The sequence below is a fragment of the Polyodon spathula genome, chromosome 22 (genome assembly GCF_017654505.1).
Source record: "Polyodon spathula isolate WHYD16114869_AA chromosome 22, ASM1765450v1, whole genome shotgun sequence".
In the NCBI taxonomy this organism is placed as follows: Eukaryota; Metazoa; Chordata; class Actinopteri; order Acipenseriformes; family Polyodontidae; genus Polyodon; species Polyodon spathula.
This window is the reverse complement of record NC_054555.1, coordinates 28,123,993-28,143,921: the sequence shown is the minus strand read 5'-3', so window position 1 is coordinate 28,143,921 and position 19,929 is coordinate 28,123,993. Positions and strand designations below refer to the sequence as shown.

General features: G+C 48.2%; 1 protein-coding gene across 2 annotated transcripts in view; it reads left to right on the top strand.

Annotated features, from left to right (window-relative positions):
• Nucleotides 1–19,929, top strand: part of LOC121297180 (uncharacterized protein KIAA1671-like) — a 54,141-nt gene that overhangs the window by 20,997 nt on the left and 13,215 nt on the right. For both annotated transcript variants that reach the window (XM_041223288.1, XM_041223287.1), the window contains exon 6: nucleotides 333–464. In XM_041223288.1, the coding sequence (XP_041079222.1) occupies nucleotides 333–464 (132 nt within the window). The remainder of the gene's footprint in view (nucleotides 1–332; nucleotides 465–19,929) is intronic.

Here is a 19,929-nt window from a genome sequence, read left to right as displayed (position 1 = left end):
TCTCTGCACACTGACATGCACATCATCTACAGGGCATCTCTGCACACTGACACGCACATCATCTACAGGGCATCTCTGCACACTGACATGCACATCATCTACAGGGCATCTCTGCACACTGTTAATGCTGATCATGCCACTGCCCAGCCTGGAACACCCAAAAGGATAGTTTACCCACTTAAACCAATAACATCTAATAACACTACTAATAGAAGACATACAACTGCTGCTACGACTAGCACTAACACTACAACTAATAACCACTGCAGCTAGCACCACCGCTGCTGCATGGGCAGGTTGTGAGGAGAGCTAACTCTGTGTCCCTGTGTCAGGACTCTTCTCGGGAGCGCTCGAAGAGTTCCCCACGGAAGAGTTTCGGAGCGGAGGACACCCTTGATGGCGTCTCCCTGATCCGAATGAGGGCCCACAGCATGAACCGCGAGAGGACCAGCGAGCGGGGCGCGGTAAGAGAGCGGGCTGGGGGGTGGCAAGATTATCCAGGAGGATATGCAGCTTGATTAGCCACACTGTACAGGGAACAAGCTCAGGTGTGTCTGATTTAAACCAGGTAGTAAAACCAGGAATAAGTGTAATCAAACGACATCCTAGAATTTATTTTTTTATTTTTTAATTTTTTGCTGTTTTGTGTGTGCATGCAATTACACCTCAATGCAGAGTGGGGGTGCTCTGGTGTAGGTGTTCCAAGTTTGGCATAGTGAGGTGTCTTTCCCTCCCTGAATATCCTGTAGTGAACTCTGTGGTGCTGGTCTCCACGCCCTCGCTGCGTTCCCAGATAGAAGCTGTGCTGATGGCAAAGGAATGCGGGCTGTTCTGTGAATTATTAAACAGTACAGCTGCTGCTAATGTGCAAACCTGTGGAATTGTTTTATTCCAAGCAGGAAAGGCTGGGTTGCTGTTTCTAGGTGTGAGTAACACTGGAGGTATTTGGGCACCTCGCCTTCACCTGCTTCTGTTTTTAAAGCACCCGTCAAACTGGAATGGGCTCCAGGCTGCTGATCTCCTGCGTCATTGGAACTGTGTTACCCTGGCGCCCTGGCATTCGCCGAGGTGGTACAAAGAGAACCGTACCAGCACAACTCAGTCCTGACTTGTGTTTTGCTTTTGATGTTGCTTTACTTCTTTTGGCTCTGGATGATTTACTGTTAGCAGCACAGTACACAGGAGTGCTTCCCTGACTTCCTCGTTTGTATGAACTCATTCAGCACATCTTTAACACATTTCTGTTCATGTGTTCAAAAAATTGACAAAAATAAATAAATAAACTCATCCCAGAAAATGGAAGTATCCTGAACAAACCTTTCTACCTGGTTTTAACTCCCTAAGAAATGCACATTCCAGCTGCACACAAGGATGTGATCTGTGCTGACTCACAATCCTCACAACGGCCTGCGCTGGTCTGTGGCGAGGGTGTGAAGAAGGTATTGGATTAGTAATGGGAGAGGTTTCTTTTTGCGCTGTACTAGAGCTGCTAGTGGTTTAGTTGTCATGACTGCCCCCGGTGGTCACCTTGATGTAGTACCGTTCCTTCCCAGCATGAATTGGACAGTTATAGCCGGAGGCAGGCGAGCAGGGGCCCTGTATTTATAACTTGTTATGAATTCCGTCTGGAACTATAAATCCCTGACACTGGTGTTCTCGGGCAGCGAGACCTTTGTGTTGATTTGCTATGCAATCCCAGCCACGCAGGTTCTGTAAATATCCGAGGCGGGTGTGTGGAGGGCACTCCCTCCCTCCCTGTCTGTCTGTCTGTCCTTACCTGGTAGTGCTTGCCTGTGGAGCTCAGCCAGCCTGGTTGCCGTGGCGACGTGCACTTCCTGCTCCTGCAGACCGTGTTTGCGTGCTACCAGTGCTGAAGGGAGGTGTAATAGTGGGAAGGAACGAGTAAAGAAATACCCAGGAACAGCTCACTGATCCCTATTCAAACAACAGTAACTACTGCAAAAAAATGTATAGATTTCAAAACTAGCTGAGAAGAAATTGGGAGCAGGTAGCAGCTTTTCAAATCGGCATTCTGAACCGAGCAAAACTAAGTTTTAGCTTACAAAACGTCAACAGAAACTTTAAAAAATGGCCAGCTGCTTTGCTTAAAAAGTGCATCCCTTTTTCCTGCCGTTAGGAGGGAGTAGTGAGCAAATTGTCTTTCACCGTCAGGGGTTAATATGAGGCGGCTTCTTCCGTGGTTAGTCTATTATACTGAGCTTTTCAAGCCAATTGAAAGGCATTGGCTTTCCTTCACTGTGCGAGTCTGCTGCCACCCTGTGGGCGAGGCGGTACTGCACAGGCTCATTCCCATGCTGTCGTGTAGACAGAGCTGTGGACCGGTCTGCACACCCTGTGTTTTCTCTGGTTGTGATACTGTGGTGTTTGAGTCAAAGTCCTGGTCCACGCGGGTAACTAGCAGACCACGGTTTTATTCTAGCCTGGTCCTAATCATATACCATATTGGTAAGGTCTTGGGAACAGAAGCTTCAGAGCAGCATGCAGTCCCCAAGTATGACCATTAGGTGGCACTGCTTACTCAAACAGTGGTTATATTTGTCAGTCATTGCTGGAATGGAATTACTACTACAGAAATGGAAGCAAGTCCTGTTGCATAGCAGTGTAATCCATTCCAGCTTTTAATACAAGCTTGAGGTAACAAGCTCAGGGGTGTCTTATTAAACTCATAGGGAAACCAGGAATGGCTCACACTGCTATGCAATGAAAGCCTTATTTCCACCCCAGTACTAAACAGTAGTGTGTTTCATGGTTCAGTATCTCTGTAGGGTTGTGTTGTGCAGAAGTCTCTTGACAACTAGCAATAATAAATCTAAATAAAGGCTTCACAAAAGTCCTGTGTTTTTTAAAAGCCCCTTTTGGCTCCAGCTTGTGTTTTCCCAGCCGTGCCTGCTGATGTGTGACGTTTCCTGTTATTGAATATTGACGCACTCTTTTAATCTCTATACAAAGCCTGTCTTCCTCTGCACGGCCGTTTCTTCTTTTGATTTATTCATCAGACAGCACCAGCGAGAGCTGGAAACGTGACCCCTTGCTGGGGTGGCTGGAGAAAGCAATGCAGCTGAATTGAGGTGGAAGTGTTTGGGTGACTAAAGTGAAGTCCTAAGAAGCCCACGTGAAAACCCTGCAGGGCTGCACACTCATGCCTGACTTCCCACTGCAATCCACCAGCAATAATAGCAAAGCTGTTGCAGAGTTTTAGTTCTCTTCATTTGCTGAACTTAAGATGAGCGGCTGTAGCACGGGCTCCATTGGACCTGCATTTTCCATCAGCTGTCTGTAGCCTGGCTGCTTTGGGAACTTATAAAGTTACAGGCGTGTGTGAGTGTGCGTGTGTTTTATTTCCCCCCACTTTTATTTCCCCTTTGGGTACCCCAGCTGAATTTCCAGATATAAATATATTGAAGTAATAAAATCTCACATAGCTACAGTAGGGGATGGAACTAGACCCCTGTTGCATAGCAGTTTCACCCCTTCCAGGTTTTAATATGAGCTTGAGTAGACACAGTGTTTTTATAGGCAACAAGCTCAGGTGTTTGGTAAAACCAGGAGTGGATCAAATTGCTATGCAATGGGAGTCTTATTGCTATCCCTGTATGGGGTTCTTCTGTTGAGAGCCTCTTGCCTGAATCGCTGGAGCCAGATCAATAATTATAGGAGATGCTGAAATATGTATACATGTATACACTAGCTTTGGAGACCACAAAGGTGTCTTCATCAGGAGGGAAGTGGAAATTATAGACAGGAGGAACAGTCCCACAGACTCTCTTGTCTAAACTGTAGCTGGAGTAGCGCTTCCTATAAAGTGCAATGTAGATTACCTGGACTTGGTTGGATCAAAAACCAGGACTGCCCCTCCTGAGTTCTGGAATGGAATGCTGTGGATACAGTGTGCAGAGTAGCCAGTCAGGCATGAAGACTCCTATTACATAGCAGCCTAAGCCACTTCAGGTTTTATTGTGACTGATTTCCTAGTAAAACCTGCAGTGGCTTAAAACTGCTACGGACTGGAGTCTGTTAGACTGCTGTGCCCTGCTGTGCCCTGGCACTGAGCCGTACAGGACTGCTGCACTCAGTGAAGGGAGGCTGCCTCTAAAGGGTTAACAGGCGAGGCCAGGGGCCGGTCACATGACCCTGATTTAAGAGGAAGTGATGACGTTTGTTTAAAGGGGCTGTGCTTCCCGGCTCCTCTCTGCTAACCAGCCTGCTCTGTTAATTAAGTATGTTTTTTTTTTTTTTCCCTCACCTCCTTTACACGCCTCTGTGACTCTTTGCATCCCTTTAGCAAAAGCAGTGCCGGTCACAAGGAAAGAGATAGAAAGTGGACCAGTTATGCCATCGCTAGGACCTTTTTATTTTTGTATTTATTGCTTGAACAACATTAACAGCAACTCCAAACAAAACTAAACCAGCAAGTTTGTCCGTGTTGTTTTTTTTTCCCTACCTGATGTGTGGCGGAGACATGGAGTTCTATTACTGTCCAAATTTCCTCAAGCCCTTGCAGTATGTGTGGGTAAGTCAGGGAGCTGAGCTTTAAACAATCTTTCATGCTCCACATCTGTTTGTATGAACTCTTGGGGGTGTCTGCTTGGCTGTCGGGGAAAGGAGATGGCTATCTGTAGCAACTCAGGAGTGTGTCTGTGTGTGTCTCTCTCTGTGTGCATAGGCATGTGTCTCTGTATGTGTTTGTGCATGTCTCTGTCTCACTGTGTGTGTGCGTGCCGTCTCTCTCTCTCTCTCTCTCTCTCTCTGCATGTGCGTGTCTCTCCTCTCTCTGTGCATGTGTGTGTCTCTCTGTTTGTCTCTCTCGCTCTCTCTCTCTCTCTCTCTCTCTCTGTGCAGGTGTGGAGGGGACTGTGCTGCAGGCATTCTCATCAGACAGGACAGCGAGTCCCCTGGCAGGCTGCTGCATCCTTGTGGGATATCTCTTTGGGATAATTTGTTTTGCCACAGAGGCTTTACAAGCCCGAGCTCGTAGCTGCTTCTCAATGTTTCCCAACCCAATCCCTCCTGCTGGATCGACACAACATTTAAAAAGCTGTTTCTTATTCAGTGGAAACATCTGAACAGCAGTGCTTGTGATATCGCCTTCCCTTTTACAGTTTGATAACGCGTTCAGGCTTCTATGAAACACTTTTATCTTTGAGTTTGTACAGGGGTGAAGTTTAACAGTCAATGCCTACAAGTCTTGAGTTGTTAACACTGGATTGTAAAGCAACACTAAACCCTCCTTGGTGTGTAAATATTTTAAAAGCTGCCTCTCTCATAACTTGCCAGGTTTGATTACAGTCCAGGCTACAGGTGGGTCATTGTCTTCAGCGGGACTTTGAGAAGTTCTGTTGATGATCCAAGTGCAGTGTTGCACGGTGCACAGTTAGGATCTGGAAGACATTGTAATGGCAACACCAGGGTTTGTCTGTCCTGGTGCTGGCGGACTGCAGACTGTCCCATACCACTGACCACCAGGCCAGCACTGGAAACCGCAGACGAGTGGCACTCGCAAACAGTGGCTTTAAAGAGGAGGCGCCGGAAACAAAATTTTTGTAACCCTTTCAAGATTTCATGAAAGGGTTACAGTCGAGACTGTCCTCCCTTGCAGATGAGACTTCCTGTGCAAACCTCGGTTTTGCTGCTGCTTAATTAGAGCTGAGTGGGCGATAGAGGCTGAAATGATATTAAAAGCACGTTTGCAGTGGCGTCGCACTGTGCTGTGGTTTCAGACACTGAAACAGGGGAGGTGTTATGAGTACTGCCGTGTGTTTCTGTGTAAATACTGTAGAGGATATACACTAATAACCTCTGCGTGAGAGAGGACTGCAGCACACGAGGGGGGGGGGGGCGCTTTTAGTTTTCCATCCCCCAAAACCAACACTGCCTTTTTATTTAAAACAAAAAAAACCTTTTCAGTTCTTTTTTTGTTTTTTTGTTGTCTCACTTGATAATGATTTTTTTTTTTTTTTTAAAACAAAAAAGTGTTTGAAGTTTGAACTTATGTTTTCTTGGTCTGGCCTGGTGCTATACATTTCACTTTGAAGATACTGGCTGGAGAACAATAAATCCCTTTATTAAATATTGCTGTTAGTGATTACTGCTAGACGGGATAACTGCTTGCATTGAAATCTGAATGCGTTGTTGCAGCATGCTTTTATTGACAGTAACCATATATATATATATAATATGTACGTTTTCTCCTATCAGCTTTGTTGTGCATCTTGTATGTGGAGCAGCACAGCTTCTGCTCTACACGCCTTTTAAAAAGACATTTATTCTTTTCTTGGCCACTTGGGGGGGGGGTTTGGGTATAAGATGGGCTTATTTATCTGAAAGGCTTGGTTTAATGTACTGCGTTCATCAGTTGTAAACAGCAGGGGGCGCTGAGAGCCTTTTTATTTTGTCGTGCTGTGCTCCTTAAAAGGACGTTTGTTTTCCTGCTGCACGCAGTTCAATTTCTTAAGCTATGGGCAGTAGCTTTGCTGTCCTGTTACTCCATTAAACCCTTTCTGTAGCTGAGGTCATGGAAGCTAAGCAGGGGTTGGCAGTTCAGTTTGGGGGTCCGGGGGGCACCCTGCCCTCTCCACGGCAGGTGAGCTCTTAGACCTATAAAGATCCAGGGGTGCTATTAGAGGGTTCAACTCCAGCCCCCTGCATCCTGGAGTACTACGGTTACCAGTGCTGTGTAAGTGTGCTTCTGTAAAAGCTGCATTAATAACTCTCCATGTCTCTCTCTGTCTCCCTGGCACGAAGCGTGCTGGCAGGCACCCAAGCCAGTGCTGATCTGTATGTGTGGAAATTGCCTCTTGTCTGATGAGCAGGCTGCCTGTCACACACACTTGCACTGGCTGTCCCCTATTGAACAACCTTTAGAGATGCTTACAATTTTAGAGATGCTTACAACTTGACTCAGCCTGGAACACACTGTACTGCTTTGTGAGTCAGACACTGGGACTGAGACAGTGTAATAGTACGGCTGGCTGTCTTTCTAGTTCTGCTCATTCCCCCCGCCCACAGCAAGTGGGTCCTTGTGGACGCCCCCTTATTTCTCTCCCTACTACAGTTTAATTACAAAACCGTTATTACAATTTGATATGGCGGTATTGTTATTTTGTTAGTTCTACCTTGAGAACCGCTTGTCCGGTTGAGTCAAAATGTCATTGACGTTTCACAGCAGGGAAGGAAATAAGACTCCCATTGCATACCAATTTGATCCATTCCTGGTTTTACTAGGAGTTTTTGTGACAGAGCACACCTGAGCTTACACTGTGGCTTGTCAAGCTCGTAGTAAAACCTGGAGTGGGTGAAAGGACTATGCAGTAGTCTTATTTCCATCCTTGCACAGTACCTAGTATCAGAATGCGGGCCATGGTCCTGGAACCTACCTGGCTTTCAGTACTTGCACGTCCCTTGTGTGTTTTGCCAGTAATGCCTGAAGCGGCGTGCAGTCGGAGTGTAGAATTTGTTTAGCGCAGTCTCTGTGGAGGGTATTGCGTCATGCAATATATTGTGTTGCAGGTGAAAGCTGTTGTTGTTCAAACCACCAGATAAACACATTGTATGTGGTTACTTTGGCCCTGGACAGCTCTGCCCCTAACCCCCTCCTTCCCCTGGCTTTGCTGATCTTCCTGCCCTAGTTCCAGTCAGGGTTTATTTAGGATGTTAAAGTAACTCTCCCAGGAGCAGAGGGCCTCTCATCACGGACCCTCGCAGCTCTTGGCACTATCCCATTGGCCACTCCAGTTTGCAGAGTTCATCAAAGAGCAGTCTGGTGCGTCTGGGAGCAAGCCAGGCTCCAGTGCAGAGTAACAGGGACAGCCATCTTCAGTTTAACAGGGAACCTTCCATCTTTCTGTCTCTCCCTCTCCCTATAGGACTGGAGACTACGTGATTAATCCCAGATTCCTGTCTTAGTGCTCTGTAGTTTATATCTTGCATTTAGAGAGAGAGAGAGAGATTGAGAGAGAAATTGAGATTTTTCCCTCTAGGGAGAGAGGGTGAGCAACGAGACCAGGCCTGTAGGTAATGAATTGCCTTTTCCTGTTCCTGAAATGTATTTTCATAGAGAAATATCTTCTGTTCCCCCGTCACTCCTCCCTCTGCAGTCGGGGCCAGCCTCCAGTCTGCATGCTGTGAAAGCCTCCCATGTTGAATGTCTTGAATAGCCAGCCTTGATTTCTATTGCCTGCTCTAGTCTTTCGTTCTGCAGTTTATATTGTGGGATTGGTGAACTTGGCTTATCCCTGTGTTTGCTCTGCCCCCAATCTCTCTTTATCGCTCCTTCAACCCCCTGATAGAGAGCTGTAAAGCAAACCGATTCAGCTGGAGCCTCTCGCCACCACATTCTTCGCAGATGGCTTTGCAGCGGCTCCGTGCTGGCCCTCCCATCAGAGGACATCACCCCTCAACATGTTATTTGACACGTGATTTCATTTCTAAAATTGGCAGCTGTAAATAACAAGGTTCTAATTCAGCAGCCAAGGACCAAGCCCAAGTAGGGGTAACTAGTCAAGTCAGTGCAATTTGTAGCAGCCTCCTTATGATGCACAAAATAAAATGGGTACATGATTGACGATTGAGTATTCCTTCTGAGGAATTACTCAGGAGCACAGTTTGTGTGTTGTGGCCGCTGTGCAGCAATACTACATAGAACATGAATCAGTTCAACATTAGGTTTGAAACTCTGCAAACGGCAGTAAAGGTACAATGCAGTGATTGTAATCCATAACCAACGACAGTTATGTGTGTGCCCAAACCGGTCCTGTCACCGTGGCTCACACTGCTGAGCACATTCCCCAGGCAAATCGGTTTGGAAACAGCAAGGAAGCCGGGGTGGGGCAGGGCGGGGCAGGGCGAGGCAGGCTGAGTGTCGTGAGCAGGTATTGCTGAAGGAACATTCTTCAGGGTTTGATACACCACGTCTACATGGCCAGTTCAAAGTCTGCACCACTTTCTTATTTTGATGGTGCATGGTGAGGGATTTTGATGGTGCAGGGTGATTGATTTTGATGGTGCAGGGTGAGGGATTTTGATGGTGCAGGGTGAGGGATTTTGATGGTGCAGGGTGATTTTGATGGTGCAGGGTGGGATTTTGATGGTGCAGGGTGAGGGATTTTGATGGTGCAGGGTGAGGGATTTTGATGGTGCAGGGTGAGGGATTTTGATGGTGCAGGGTGAGGGATTTTGATGGTGCAGGGTGAGGGATTTTAATGGTGCAGTGAAGGCTGATTGGATACTCCAACAGGAATATTTGATTAGAGGCTGGCGGGTGGGCTGTCATCACAGGCATGCGCAGCGTCGCCGCTCCTGCTTCATCTCCTCCCATCGCGCAGCGCAGTGCAACACAGCGCGGCTCAGGCTAGCTACATAGTGCCTGCTGCTTCTGCTGCTGCAGGACCTGCCGTCCATTCTCAATGAGAAAGACCTGGCACTCGTTCTGAAACTGCAGACACTGTCCATAGCTTTGCAGTCCATTCAATCAATGTGCTACATTCATTCTGAGCAGCATCCTAGGACTATTGGACGCGCAGTATTAATGTGTACTGCACCCGGGTTGGTATTTATGCACAAGCTTGCTGCTGGGTGTTATTTTACAGTAGCATTGCAGAGCGCCTGACTGCCTGTGAAACAGCCCTGCAGACGGAGTCCTGAATGTGCGCTCGGCAGCGGCTGTCCTTGTTTGCACAGAAGAATCCGCACAAGGCCTGTGTGTTCCTAGTGCGGTTCAGGGTGGCAGTGTGGATGACAGTGAAGTAAAGAACAGGGCACTTCAAGGTTCTAGAATCCTATCTCAGCCCATTGAATTTCAGCCTCCAATTACTCTCCAGGAACAATGTTGTGAAGGATGCATTTACAGGAGAGTAAAAGCAGTGTTTCTTAGCCTTTCTGAAACCAGAGACTGGCACAGAACCTTCTGCAATACTCTGAACCTTATGGGGCTGTGTGTGTTTTTTTTGTATCCCAGTGCACAGTTGAAGAAAAAGCATATGTTCATATTTTGAAAAACTAGAAAAAAAAAGTCCAATGATGTTTTATTTAAGTGCGCCCACACTGTTGTTTCTTATTGGTTTTGTAATCCTTGCAGATGTTTGTGCCTTTCACAACTACATTGAAGAAGCACGAGTCTGTGTGAGATGGAGAAACACTGCCTTGCTGAGAGGGACCCAGTTTAGTGCCTTGTCTCTTGTAAAGCGCTTTGTGACGGTGGTCCCCTATGAAAGGCGCTATATAAAATAAAGATTGATTGATTGATTGATGCAGGGGAGGCGCGCTCTGGCTGTACCTGGAATAGAACAATGGTATGAATAATAAGAGCTGTGCTGCGGTAGAACAGAAGTGGGATGACACTCACAGCTGAGAGACTGACTCTGATGAGTGCCAGTGTGTCTGTCTCCGAGGTCCTGCTGTGAGTCACAAGTGTGTGTGTGTGTGTGTGTGTGTGTGTGAGTCATGTTTAAAAATGTAATGACAGGAGCTAAGTTTACTTGTAAGAGTGAGCTGAGTGCACTGCGTGCGTGCGTGTGTGCAAAAACCCTTTAGCAGCGTCAAAGTATTTGATTTATGATTTCAAACTATTAGAAATGTCCACAAATAGCTGGGTGGTCTAAAGTGGAGTTAACCTTCCTCTCTCATTTGCTTAGCTTTTGACGTCTAGGTGTTCAGTACCACATTGCTAGTTTCCCTCAATCCCACACAGCCGTCCCCATTGCTCCTTCTATACTGGTCTGTGCGTGCTGGTGCAGCACGTCAGGGGCCCAACATGGTCCGTCTCCATGGCTCTGATTTTGAGTGGAGAGCCGTGATAATGAGGAGGGGATGCTGACTATCCTAACATGCTTTTTAAACAGAGCAGGACTGGCAGGTAATCAGTCTGTACTACACTGTAGCCAGGGCACTGTGGTTAGCACACCCGCTCCTCTCAGATGGGATCTCCAGTTCCCATGAAGTAGACAGGACCCAGGCCCCCCCCCCCTCCCCAGGTTGAGTCCTGCTCCAGACAGATGCCCAGAGCACTGGAGCACAGTCCCCCAGATCCTGTTTGCAAGCGATTCTCTTGAGAGAGGCACTGCTCTTCCCTGCTTTGAATGTCATTTGCATTTGTTTCCAAGGGAAATAATGCCTGCCTGTGTTTTAGGGCTGCTGCTGTTATTTGTTTTAAAGAAGGTGGGGAGAAAAAAAACAAACCAGGGATTAGGGCTGAAACCATGAAACCGTGAAAATGCAAGAGAGAAGTGAGTTTACATGCTGCCAGTCTACCTGCCTGGGTTAAAACAGTGCAGCGTTCCCTGGGTTTGTTTTCTACTGCGGGGGCTGGAAATCGATCTTGACGTTCAGGTGATTCGCATTATCCTGATTCTTCTTGGTTCATTTCAATTCAGATTAAGAGGCGTGTGCCTAAATCGACTTCATGTTGTTGAACCACAGTTTGTAACCAGAACAGAACCCCTGGAGCACTACCGCAACTGAACATAACTTTTAATAAAATTCAACAACAGATTCACACCCCTGTGAAAGGAATGCGATACAGGTTATTGTAATGTGGTTTATTTCAAGGCCCTTTTTAAAAAGCTGCTCAGAGATGACATGAATGTGTTTTTCACATGCTTGTACATATGCAGCAACAGTGAATTATTCTAGAGCTGTGCGTGTGTGGGCGTGAGTAGTTTGAGGTAACAAATGAATATTCTGCAGCGGTACGTGGTGTTCTGGACTGGGGGAAGGGAAGAGCGTGAGGGGGGAGGGGGGAGGGGGGAGACGGACGACAGATGTGACTTTTGCCCACCTCCCTGCCAGACTCTAGTGCTGTGTGAGGAGGCTGCTTTGCTGCAGTGCTGTTCAGAGCTGGGGTATCCTGTGCTGTGTGAGGAGGCTGCTTTGCTGCAGTGCTGTTCAGAGCAGGGGTATCCTGTGCTGTGTGACGAAGCTGCTTTGCTGCAGTGCTGTTCAGAGCTGGGGTATCCTGTGCTGTGTGAGGAGGCTGCTTTGCTGCAGTGCTGTTCAGAGCAGGGGTATCCTGTGCTGTGTGAGGAGGCTGCTTTGCTGCAGTGCTGTTCAGAGCAGAGGTATCCTGTGCTGTGTGAGGAGGCTGCTCCGCTGCAGTGCTGTTCAGAGCGGGGGTATCCTGTGCTGTGTGAGGAGGCTGCTCTGCTGCAGTGCTGTTCAGAGCAGGGGTATCCTGTGCTGTGTGAGGAGGCTGCTCTGCTGGGACCCTGTGGAAGCCTGTGCTCCTGTGAGGTGTGTCTCACCTGCCTGGTGACTCACGCTTGCCTGCCTTCGCTCTGTACTCCCTGCCAGTGCTGCCGAGCGCAGGACGGATGTTGTTTCCTGGTTTCCTTGGCAACACCCCCACACACAATCACAATCACAATCCCCCACCCTCCCTCTCTCTCTCTCTGTACTGTAATGAGGCCAACCCAAATCCTTCCTCTGCCTGTTTCCTCACCTAGCTCATTGTTCTCTCCCTGGGAGGGAGGGAGGGGTGGAAAGACAAGGCCAGACTGAGGGAGAGGAGGAAGCAGGAAGACTGCCTGTACCCCCAGCTGCCCAAGACCCCTACACTGCATATGCTAAACAGCTGTATCTGTGGACAGCACCCTCTCCTCCCTTCCTGCCTCCTCTTCACCAACACACTCCACCCCTCTCCCTTCGGTTATTCTAACTACCCTCCAAGTGAACGTCTCTATGTGAGAGCCGCGAGTTAGTCATTCAGGAGCAGAGGCAGGAAGGCAGGCAGGCAGGGGGAGACGAAGTAGAAGCAGCATCAGCCCCTGACACATTCCTCAGCCCTCTCTCGCTTGCTCTCCCGGCCAAGATAAGGGTCTGATGTCATCAGGAACGCTGCTTGGCAAAGCTGCAGGCAATCTGTGTAAGTGCAGCCTGGGAGGCAGCCGAAGTGATAAGCCCAGCCCTGAGGCTCACCCTCCCTCTTTCTCTCTCTCTCGCTCTCTGCTGGGTTTCCCTGCTGATTTTCCAGTTGCACAGTGAAACCAGGAGGAGCAACCTGGACAGCTGAAGCCCTTTTTCCTCAAGGCTAGAGAGAGACGGAGAGAGATGCGGCAGCAGCCTCTGCATTGAGGAGTAAGAGCAGAGCTTACCTGTCAGTGAGGAAGAACAGAAGAGCGTGCCGAGCAGTGCTGGCTCGTTAACTCAGTGGAATGGGTGTCGTGAAGGTGGAATTGTGGATTAGTTTGACGCAGTACTGTGCTTGCCTGCCTGCCTGCCTTGCAGAAATCAAGAGGAGTTCATTCAAACTATTTGTTTTTCTCTGTGTTTGTTCCCTGGTTATAAGTCCTGCGTGACCAGAAGAGTGAGATTCTTGTTGTTTTTGCATAGAAAGAACTGCTCATTCAGTGTGTGGAGGAACTACTGGCTCAGTAAACCAAGTTTGGTAGGCGCTTCATTTTTACTGGATAGAGTTTTTATTTATTAATAATGTCCTCGTTGGAAAACGAAATGTCTCCGTTTAGCGCTTCACTTCCCTGGACTTCCATCTACTGCGCATCAGGAAAAAGTTTGATTGAGTTGTGCTTGAGTGTCTGGTGTTAAAACAGCACACTGTCTTCTCAGCACGGCAGCTACTACACTTCCTGCCTTTACTAAACCCAAACCGACAGTAACGAGAGGGCTGGCATTGTGTAAGGTGAAGTATTTTTGCTAAAACAAATAGATTTTTTTTTTTTGTTGGTGTTGCTGTAATAATCTTGCGTTCTTATGATTTGGTTAAATTATTTGCTTTCTATTTTGAAGCAAGTTCCTGATTTTAAACCCTTTGCAGACTTAAACCTTCAATGCAGCTGAGAGCTTTGGAAATTCAATGAACAAATTCATTTTATTAACTCGTTACAATTATTAGCTGTCATTTCTGGACCGTGGCCTCCCACACTTCTCCACGCCTGCTTGCTCTCGTTAACAAAAAAATCCCAAAAAAACAAAACACTTGTGCTGGAATCCCATAAGCCCTCTGCTCCAGCACAGAGCCTGTGCAGCGTGCTCCGTGTGAGTGCTTGTGCCCGCAGTGGCTGGATCTCGCCTGCTGTACCGCTCTGCACCGCGCCTGGCGTGATGGAGTACCTCGGTGACAAACTGGTGGTGGCGCAGTCGCAGGTGACTCAGTGGATGGGCACGGTGCGGCGCTCCTTCCAGGACGCCCTGAGCCTGGTGACCACGGCGGTGACCCCCGAGCGGAGGGGAGGGGCTGGGGAGGGCGAGGACGGCCGCTCCTCCTTCAAGCGCGCCTCCTCCCTGCGGAACTTCGCCTCGCGCAGCCGGGAGTCCATCCGACACTTCTCTGTGCGCAGCCAACACAGGTTCTCACTGAGGAAGAGGCGCGGCAGCGCTGACCCGCTCAAACCCGTAAGACCCCCTGTCTGTGTGTCTGTCTGTCTGTCTGTCTGTCGTGTATTAAACTGTTCCTCTACTCCTGATCGATGTTACGGTCCATAGCACACAGGTCTATATATATATATATATATATACACTCATTATTTTTTTTTTGTACTCGTTATCTAGTAACACGTTGTGGCTAAATGTTTCTTGATTTGGCTGTGGATGCTTTATGAACAGAAGTGTCCTGCACACCCCTGATCCTGTATAGAATCAGTTTGCCATGACATCACGAGGAAGAATGGGTGGGGGGGTGGCGGGCAATCAAACCGTAAATTAACAGATGGGTAATAAAAACTTTCCCTGAGTTGGTTGCAATAAAAGGCCGTTGAATATTGACCCTCAGCTGGTCAGATTTGGGGGGTCGTAAATGGACCACGGACTTTGTGTTCATGTTGGCAGTCTTGATTCTCGGCCTCATCAGTGGCTCCCCTATTATAAACCATCTCTTTTTTTTTTTAACTGGTCAGACTGTGATGACAAATGGGAGATTGATATTGAAAGGTTTGTGGCGACTGTTTCAGGTTTTTTTCCGGATCGGTTATTATAGAAAACAAACACACAAGGCTGTGGGAACGCTGGTTTAAAGGGAGACTTTAGACCATCTTCACCTCTTCAGTTAGCACGACCCAAACTTTACCTCGAGGGTTAGACTTCATTTGGTTTGCTCATCTCGGGAGGAGTTTTAACGAGGCACGGAGCCGCAGAGGGTTCAGCTGATTGGCTGTTGTTTTTATGCCAGCGTGGCTCAGCAGTGGACGGCTGAACGAGACCCGGAATATGAGTGTGATGTAAGCTTGGACACCCTGAAGAGCGAGATGCCAGGATCTCTGTGCTCTCTCAGTGCGTCCAGCTGATGAATGTGCTCTGCTGCGAGAGGGCAGTCCGGGGCGTTACAGCCCGGCTGTGGTACCGTGTGGGTCCACGGTTCTGTGGCAGGGTTACGTCCACTCACCCGCCTGAAGAACTCGGATTCAAACTGATTCAGATAGTACAACATGAGGTTCTGGAACCAAATCTGGTTTCAAATTGTGCTGGCAGAGTCTCTATTAATCTAATCGGATTTAATTATGATTACTGTTACCAAAAATGTTGTACTAACGCAATGGCTCCTGAAAAACTCAAAATAAGTTTTTCAATAATTAGGACGTATCCCGCTCCGTGTGGCAGATTCCCGTTCCTTTTTCCAGTTTAAAAACCTGAATGTTTGAGTAAACTGATTCACTAATAATTGACTCGCTACACTACGCTGCACACGACCCCTCCCTCCTTCTATCAGGCCTGGGAAGCTCAAACCTGCGGTGACATCCCATGTTTACACGGAAGTATGAATGAAGTTTAGAAAGTATTGCAGTTAATACCATCATAAGACAGGGCTGCTTTTAAAAGGCTTATCAGGGTGCAGTGAGTGCCTCTCCTGTGTTTGTCTTGCACTGTGCAAAGTGGGGCCAGCAACCAGAGGCTCATTAACAATGGCACAGATCCTGTGTTTGTCATTGGAGCGGCTGTTAAAAAAACAAAGTAGTGGCTCTGCCAGTAAGAGATTGATATAGGTGTGTGTGTGTGTGTGTGTGCGTGTGCGTGCGGTAAGCTGATTGTGTTTCTCACCTTCTAGACCTTGTGAGAAACACACAGAAATACTTTGAGGACTGCTAGCCTAGTCCGTGTCTAGTTGGGGGAGGGGGTAGTGTAGAGGACTGTTCTAGGAGCAAGGAAAGTACAATTGTGAGAGAACAGAGAGAGAATGAGGTCAGGGGTGAGGAGAAGCCTGGATCCCTCTCGTCATCCAAGAGACCGTACGAAAGTAGTGAGCTTCATGTACAGGCAGCTTGGCGTGCAGGACAGGCAGGGGCTGCTGAAGGGGTTAAGGGAGGCGTGCAGGTTCCATGTGAATTTGAGTGCAGGGAGGCTGTGCTTCGTAAACTCTGTGCTTTAGTGCTGTAACTTTATCAGCGTTGGTTTTTGTCACGCTAGCATTGCCCTGTTTTAAAAGGTGAATATGAAGTAAAAGACAACCTCTTTATCCCTCTCGAGAAGGGGCTGCAGCACGGGGATTGGGGGGGGGGGGGGGGGGGGGGGGTATGGATGATATGCATTCAGGGGATCAGGGCTAATGTGATCAATCATGAAAATACCTGGGAGAGGGCTGGTCAGATTAGGATCGCATCTATCCAGAACGTCCCTAATAGGAAGTGCTAGCACACTGCAGACTCCACAGTGCCCCACCCCTTCACTGAGAGAAGCTGGTTTCACTGCTAGGGCAAACTTCTTCTTTTTTTGCTGTTTTCAAAAAACTGTATTTTAAGATAGAACGGTAACTTTTAATAGAAGTCTGCTTGGCAAGTCTATATGGTAAAATGCATTTGTTTTTTACCTGACTGGACCCTGGTGGTTTGTGTTCACCTGTTTTCTCAGCTGTGCTGTGCTGCTCCAGTGATTCGTGGGGTATCCTGAGTGCTGTGTACAGGGGCTGCTTTTGCACTGATAACATTGACTCCTTCAGCCAGGCCTGCTGGATGCTGGAGTATATCTGGTGGAGCGTTATCAACCTGGGAGGGGAAGCACAGAAATATTTCCTGGTTCTGCAAAGTAAATGAATGAGCCTGGATGTTTCACTGTCTTGTTAAAGACAGGACTGTGAGGGTTTTGTTGTTGATGACCAGTTTATGGTGTCTCGGGGGATAACGCTGGCTGGGGTACAATGGACCTTGAGTCAGTTACCTGTGTGTGTGTGTGTGTGTGTGTGTGTGCGTGGGTCTCTGTGTGTGTGTCTGTCTGTGTGTGTGTGTGTGTGTTTTCAATGTTCTTTGTTTAGTTTGATAAGCTGAAGAACTCCCATTTCCTGACAAACTAAAGCAAGTCTTCTAATGAGTATTTTAATGACCCTGCCGCCTGTATTACATTGTGGGTTAGGCCCTTGTAAAAGCAGGAGACGGTTTTGTGACTGCATTTAGCACACACTTCAGAGTAGTTTATTAGGGGAAAGGAATTGAATCCACTTGTTTTCCGTGGGGTTATTGCGCTGTGGGAGTGTGTAAACAAATGTTTGCAAATAATTAACATAAAAAACCCACCTCGACTGTGTTTGTGCTTCTAGCAGTGCTGAAGTGCCCCACCCCTTTGGTCTTCAGGAAAGGTCCTCCGTGTTTATCTACAGGGACACAGCTCCTGTTCTGGATGCCTCCTCACAGCCTGCCAGAACATGTCCCACAACGTGCTGCCCTGGGCAGTCGGGATGATCCAACTCCCACATTCCATCTCATTGCTCTCAGTTTCCAGTTGTTTTCAGATAAGGAGCTGAGCTATCTATAGTGTGTTCCGTGCGAGGACGGGACTCCTGTCTCCTTTCAGCTTTGGTTCTAGTCACACGAGCTCTTGTACCTCTGTCCCTCCCCAGCTGTAAACTGGATACAGACACATTCCCGGTGTTATTGATAGCGGGGCTGTAAATGTGAATTATTTATTGAAGTGTTTTTATAGCGTGATTGCTTTGCAGAATCGTTCTGCAGTAGTCTGTTTGAGTCTGTGTGGTTACAGAATTTGAATGGCATGGACTTCAGTTGGTGTTCAGCTTGCTGTGTGAAATAAACAAAGCTGCGTTTAGCTGTATATCGTTAAAAACCCCTTCCCTTGTTTTATAGAGAGAAGGATTTGGAAACCTACTTCACCCACCCCCATATTCTGACCGTGCCTCCCTCCTCTTGGGAAATAATGAAACACAATTGGTAGTTGAGGGGGGGGGGGGTTATTACTGAACCAAGCCTCCTGGCTGCATAATGGAACAGGGAGGGGTGTGAAAGGGAAGTACTTGTTTTTATATTATTTTGAGATTTGGGTCATTTGGGATACAATGTCAAGAATGCTTAATTTAAGAGTGCATATATACTGTACATAAGCACCATTATCTGAGCTACTCAAACCCACTGCCTTCCACACTGCAGCCCAGCACTGTAACAACTGAGCTACTCAAACCCACGCCCCTCTCAGCATGCAGTCCAGCCCTCAAACCGTTGAGCTGCTAGTTTGTGTCTGATCCCTGACCAGTGGTTAAGATGCTGCACTGTGCAGTTGTCTGACTCCCAGTGATGCGAGCCACTCGGCTGGATTGTTGACGCAAGGAGATTTCCTGAGGCTTGGGCTTGTCAATAAATCTTGTGATTCACTACGTTCCTGTCACACTCTGCATCAACATTAAGCCACAGCTCTTTCACTCTGTTTCATTGCTTACTCAAGTGCTACTCGAAGCCAGTCGCCTTTCTCCTTCATAAACAATCAGTTTGACAAACCTGATTAATGGAAGCAGGGTGGCCATGTGGTGAGAGCTGGGGGACTGGGAGGGAGTGTGGTCTAGTCGTTTGAGCTGGGGGACTGGGAGGGAGTGTGGTCTAGTTGTTTGAGCTGGGGGACTGGGAGGGAGTGTGGTCTAGTCGATTGAGCTGGTGGACTGGGAGGGAGTGTGGTCTAATTGTTTGAGCTGGGGGACTGGGAGGGAGTGTGGTCTAATTGTTTGAGCTGGGGGACTGGGAGGGAGTGTGGTCTAATTGTTTGAGCTGGGGGACTGGGAGGGAGTGTGGTCTAGTTGTTTGAGCTGGGGGACTGGGAGGGAGTGTGGTCTAGTTGTTTGAGCTGGGGGACTGGGAGGGAGTGTGGTCTAGTTGTTTGAGCTGGGGGACTGGGAGGGAGTGTGGTCTAGTCGTTTGAGCTGGTGGACTGGGAGGGAGTGTGGTCTAGTTGTTTGAGCTGGTGGACTGGGAGGGAGTGTGGTCTAGTAGTTTGAGCTGGGGGACTGGGAGGGAGTGTGGTTTTGTGGTAAGAGCTGAGGGACTGGGAGGGAGTGTGGTCTAGTTGTTAGAGCTGAGGGACTGGGAGGGAGTGTGGTTAGTGGTTAGAGCTGAGGGACTGGGTGGGAGTGTGGTTTTGTGGTAAGAGCTGAGGGACTGGGAGGGAGTGTGGTTTAGTTGTTAGAGCTGAGGGACTGGGAGGGAGTGTGGTCTAGTGGTTAGAGCTGAAGGACTGGGTGGGAGTGTGGTTTTGTGGTAAGAGCTGAGGGACTGGGAGGGAGTGTGGTCTAGTGGTTAGAGCTGAGGGACTGGGAGGGAGTGTGGTTTAGTTGTTAGAGCTGAGGGACTGGGAGGGAGTGTGGTTTAGTTGTTAGAGCTGAGGGACTGGGAGGGAGTGTGGTTTAGTGGTTAGAGCTGAGAGACTGGGAGGGAGTGTGGTTTTGTGGTAAGAGCTGAGGCACTGAAGGGAGTGTGGTTTAGTGGTTAGAGCTGAGGGACTGGGAGGGAGTGTGGTTTAGTGGTTAGAGCTGAGGGACTGAGAGAGGGCAGCGCTGAGGGACTGGGAGGAGTGTGGTCTAGATGTAGAGCTGAGGGAGTGGAAGGTTTAGTGGTTAGAGCTGAGGGACACTGGGAGGGAGTTGTGGTCGAGTGGTTAGAGTCCTGGGAAGGAGTTGGTTTTGTGGTTAAGAGCAGGCACGAAAGGCACTGAGGTCTAGTGGGACTTTCCGTACTCACACAATCTACAAGCCAGTGGTTA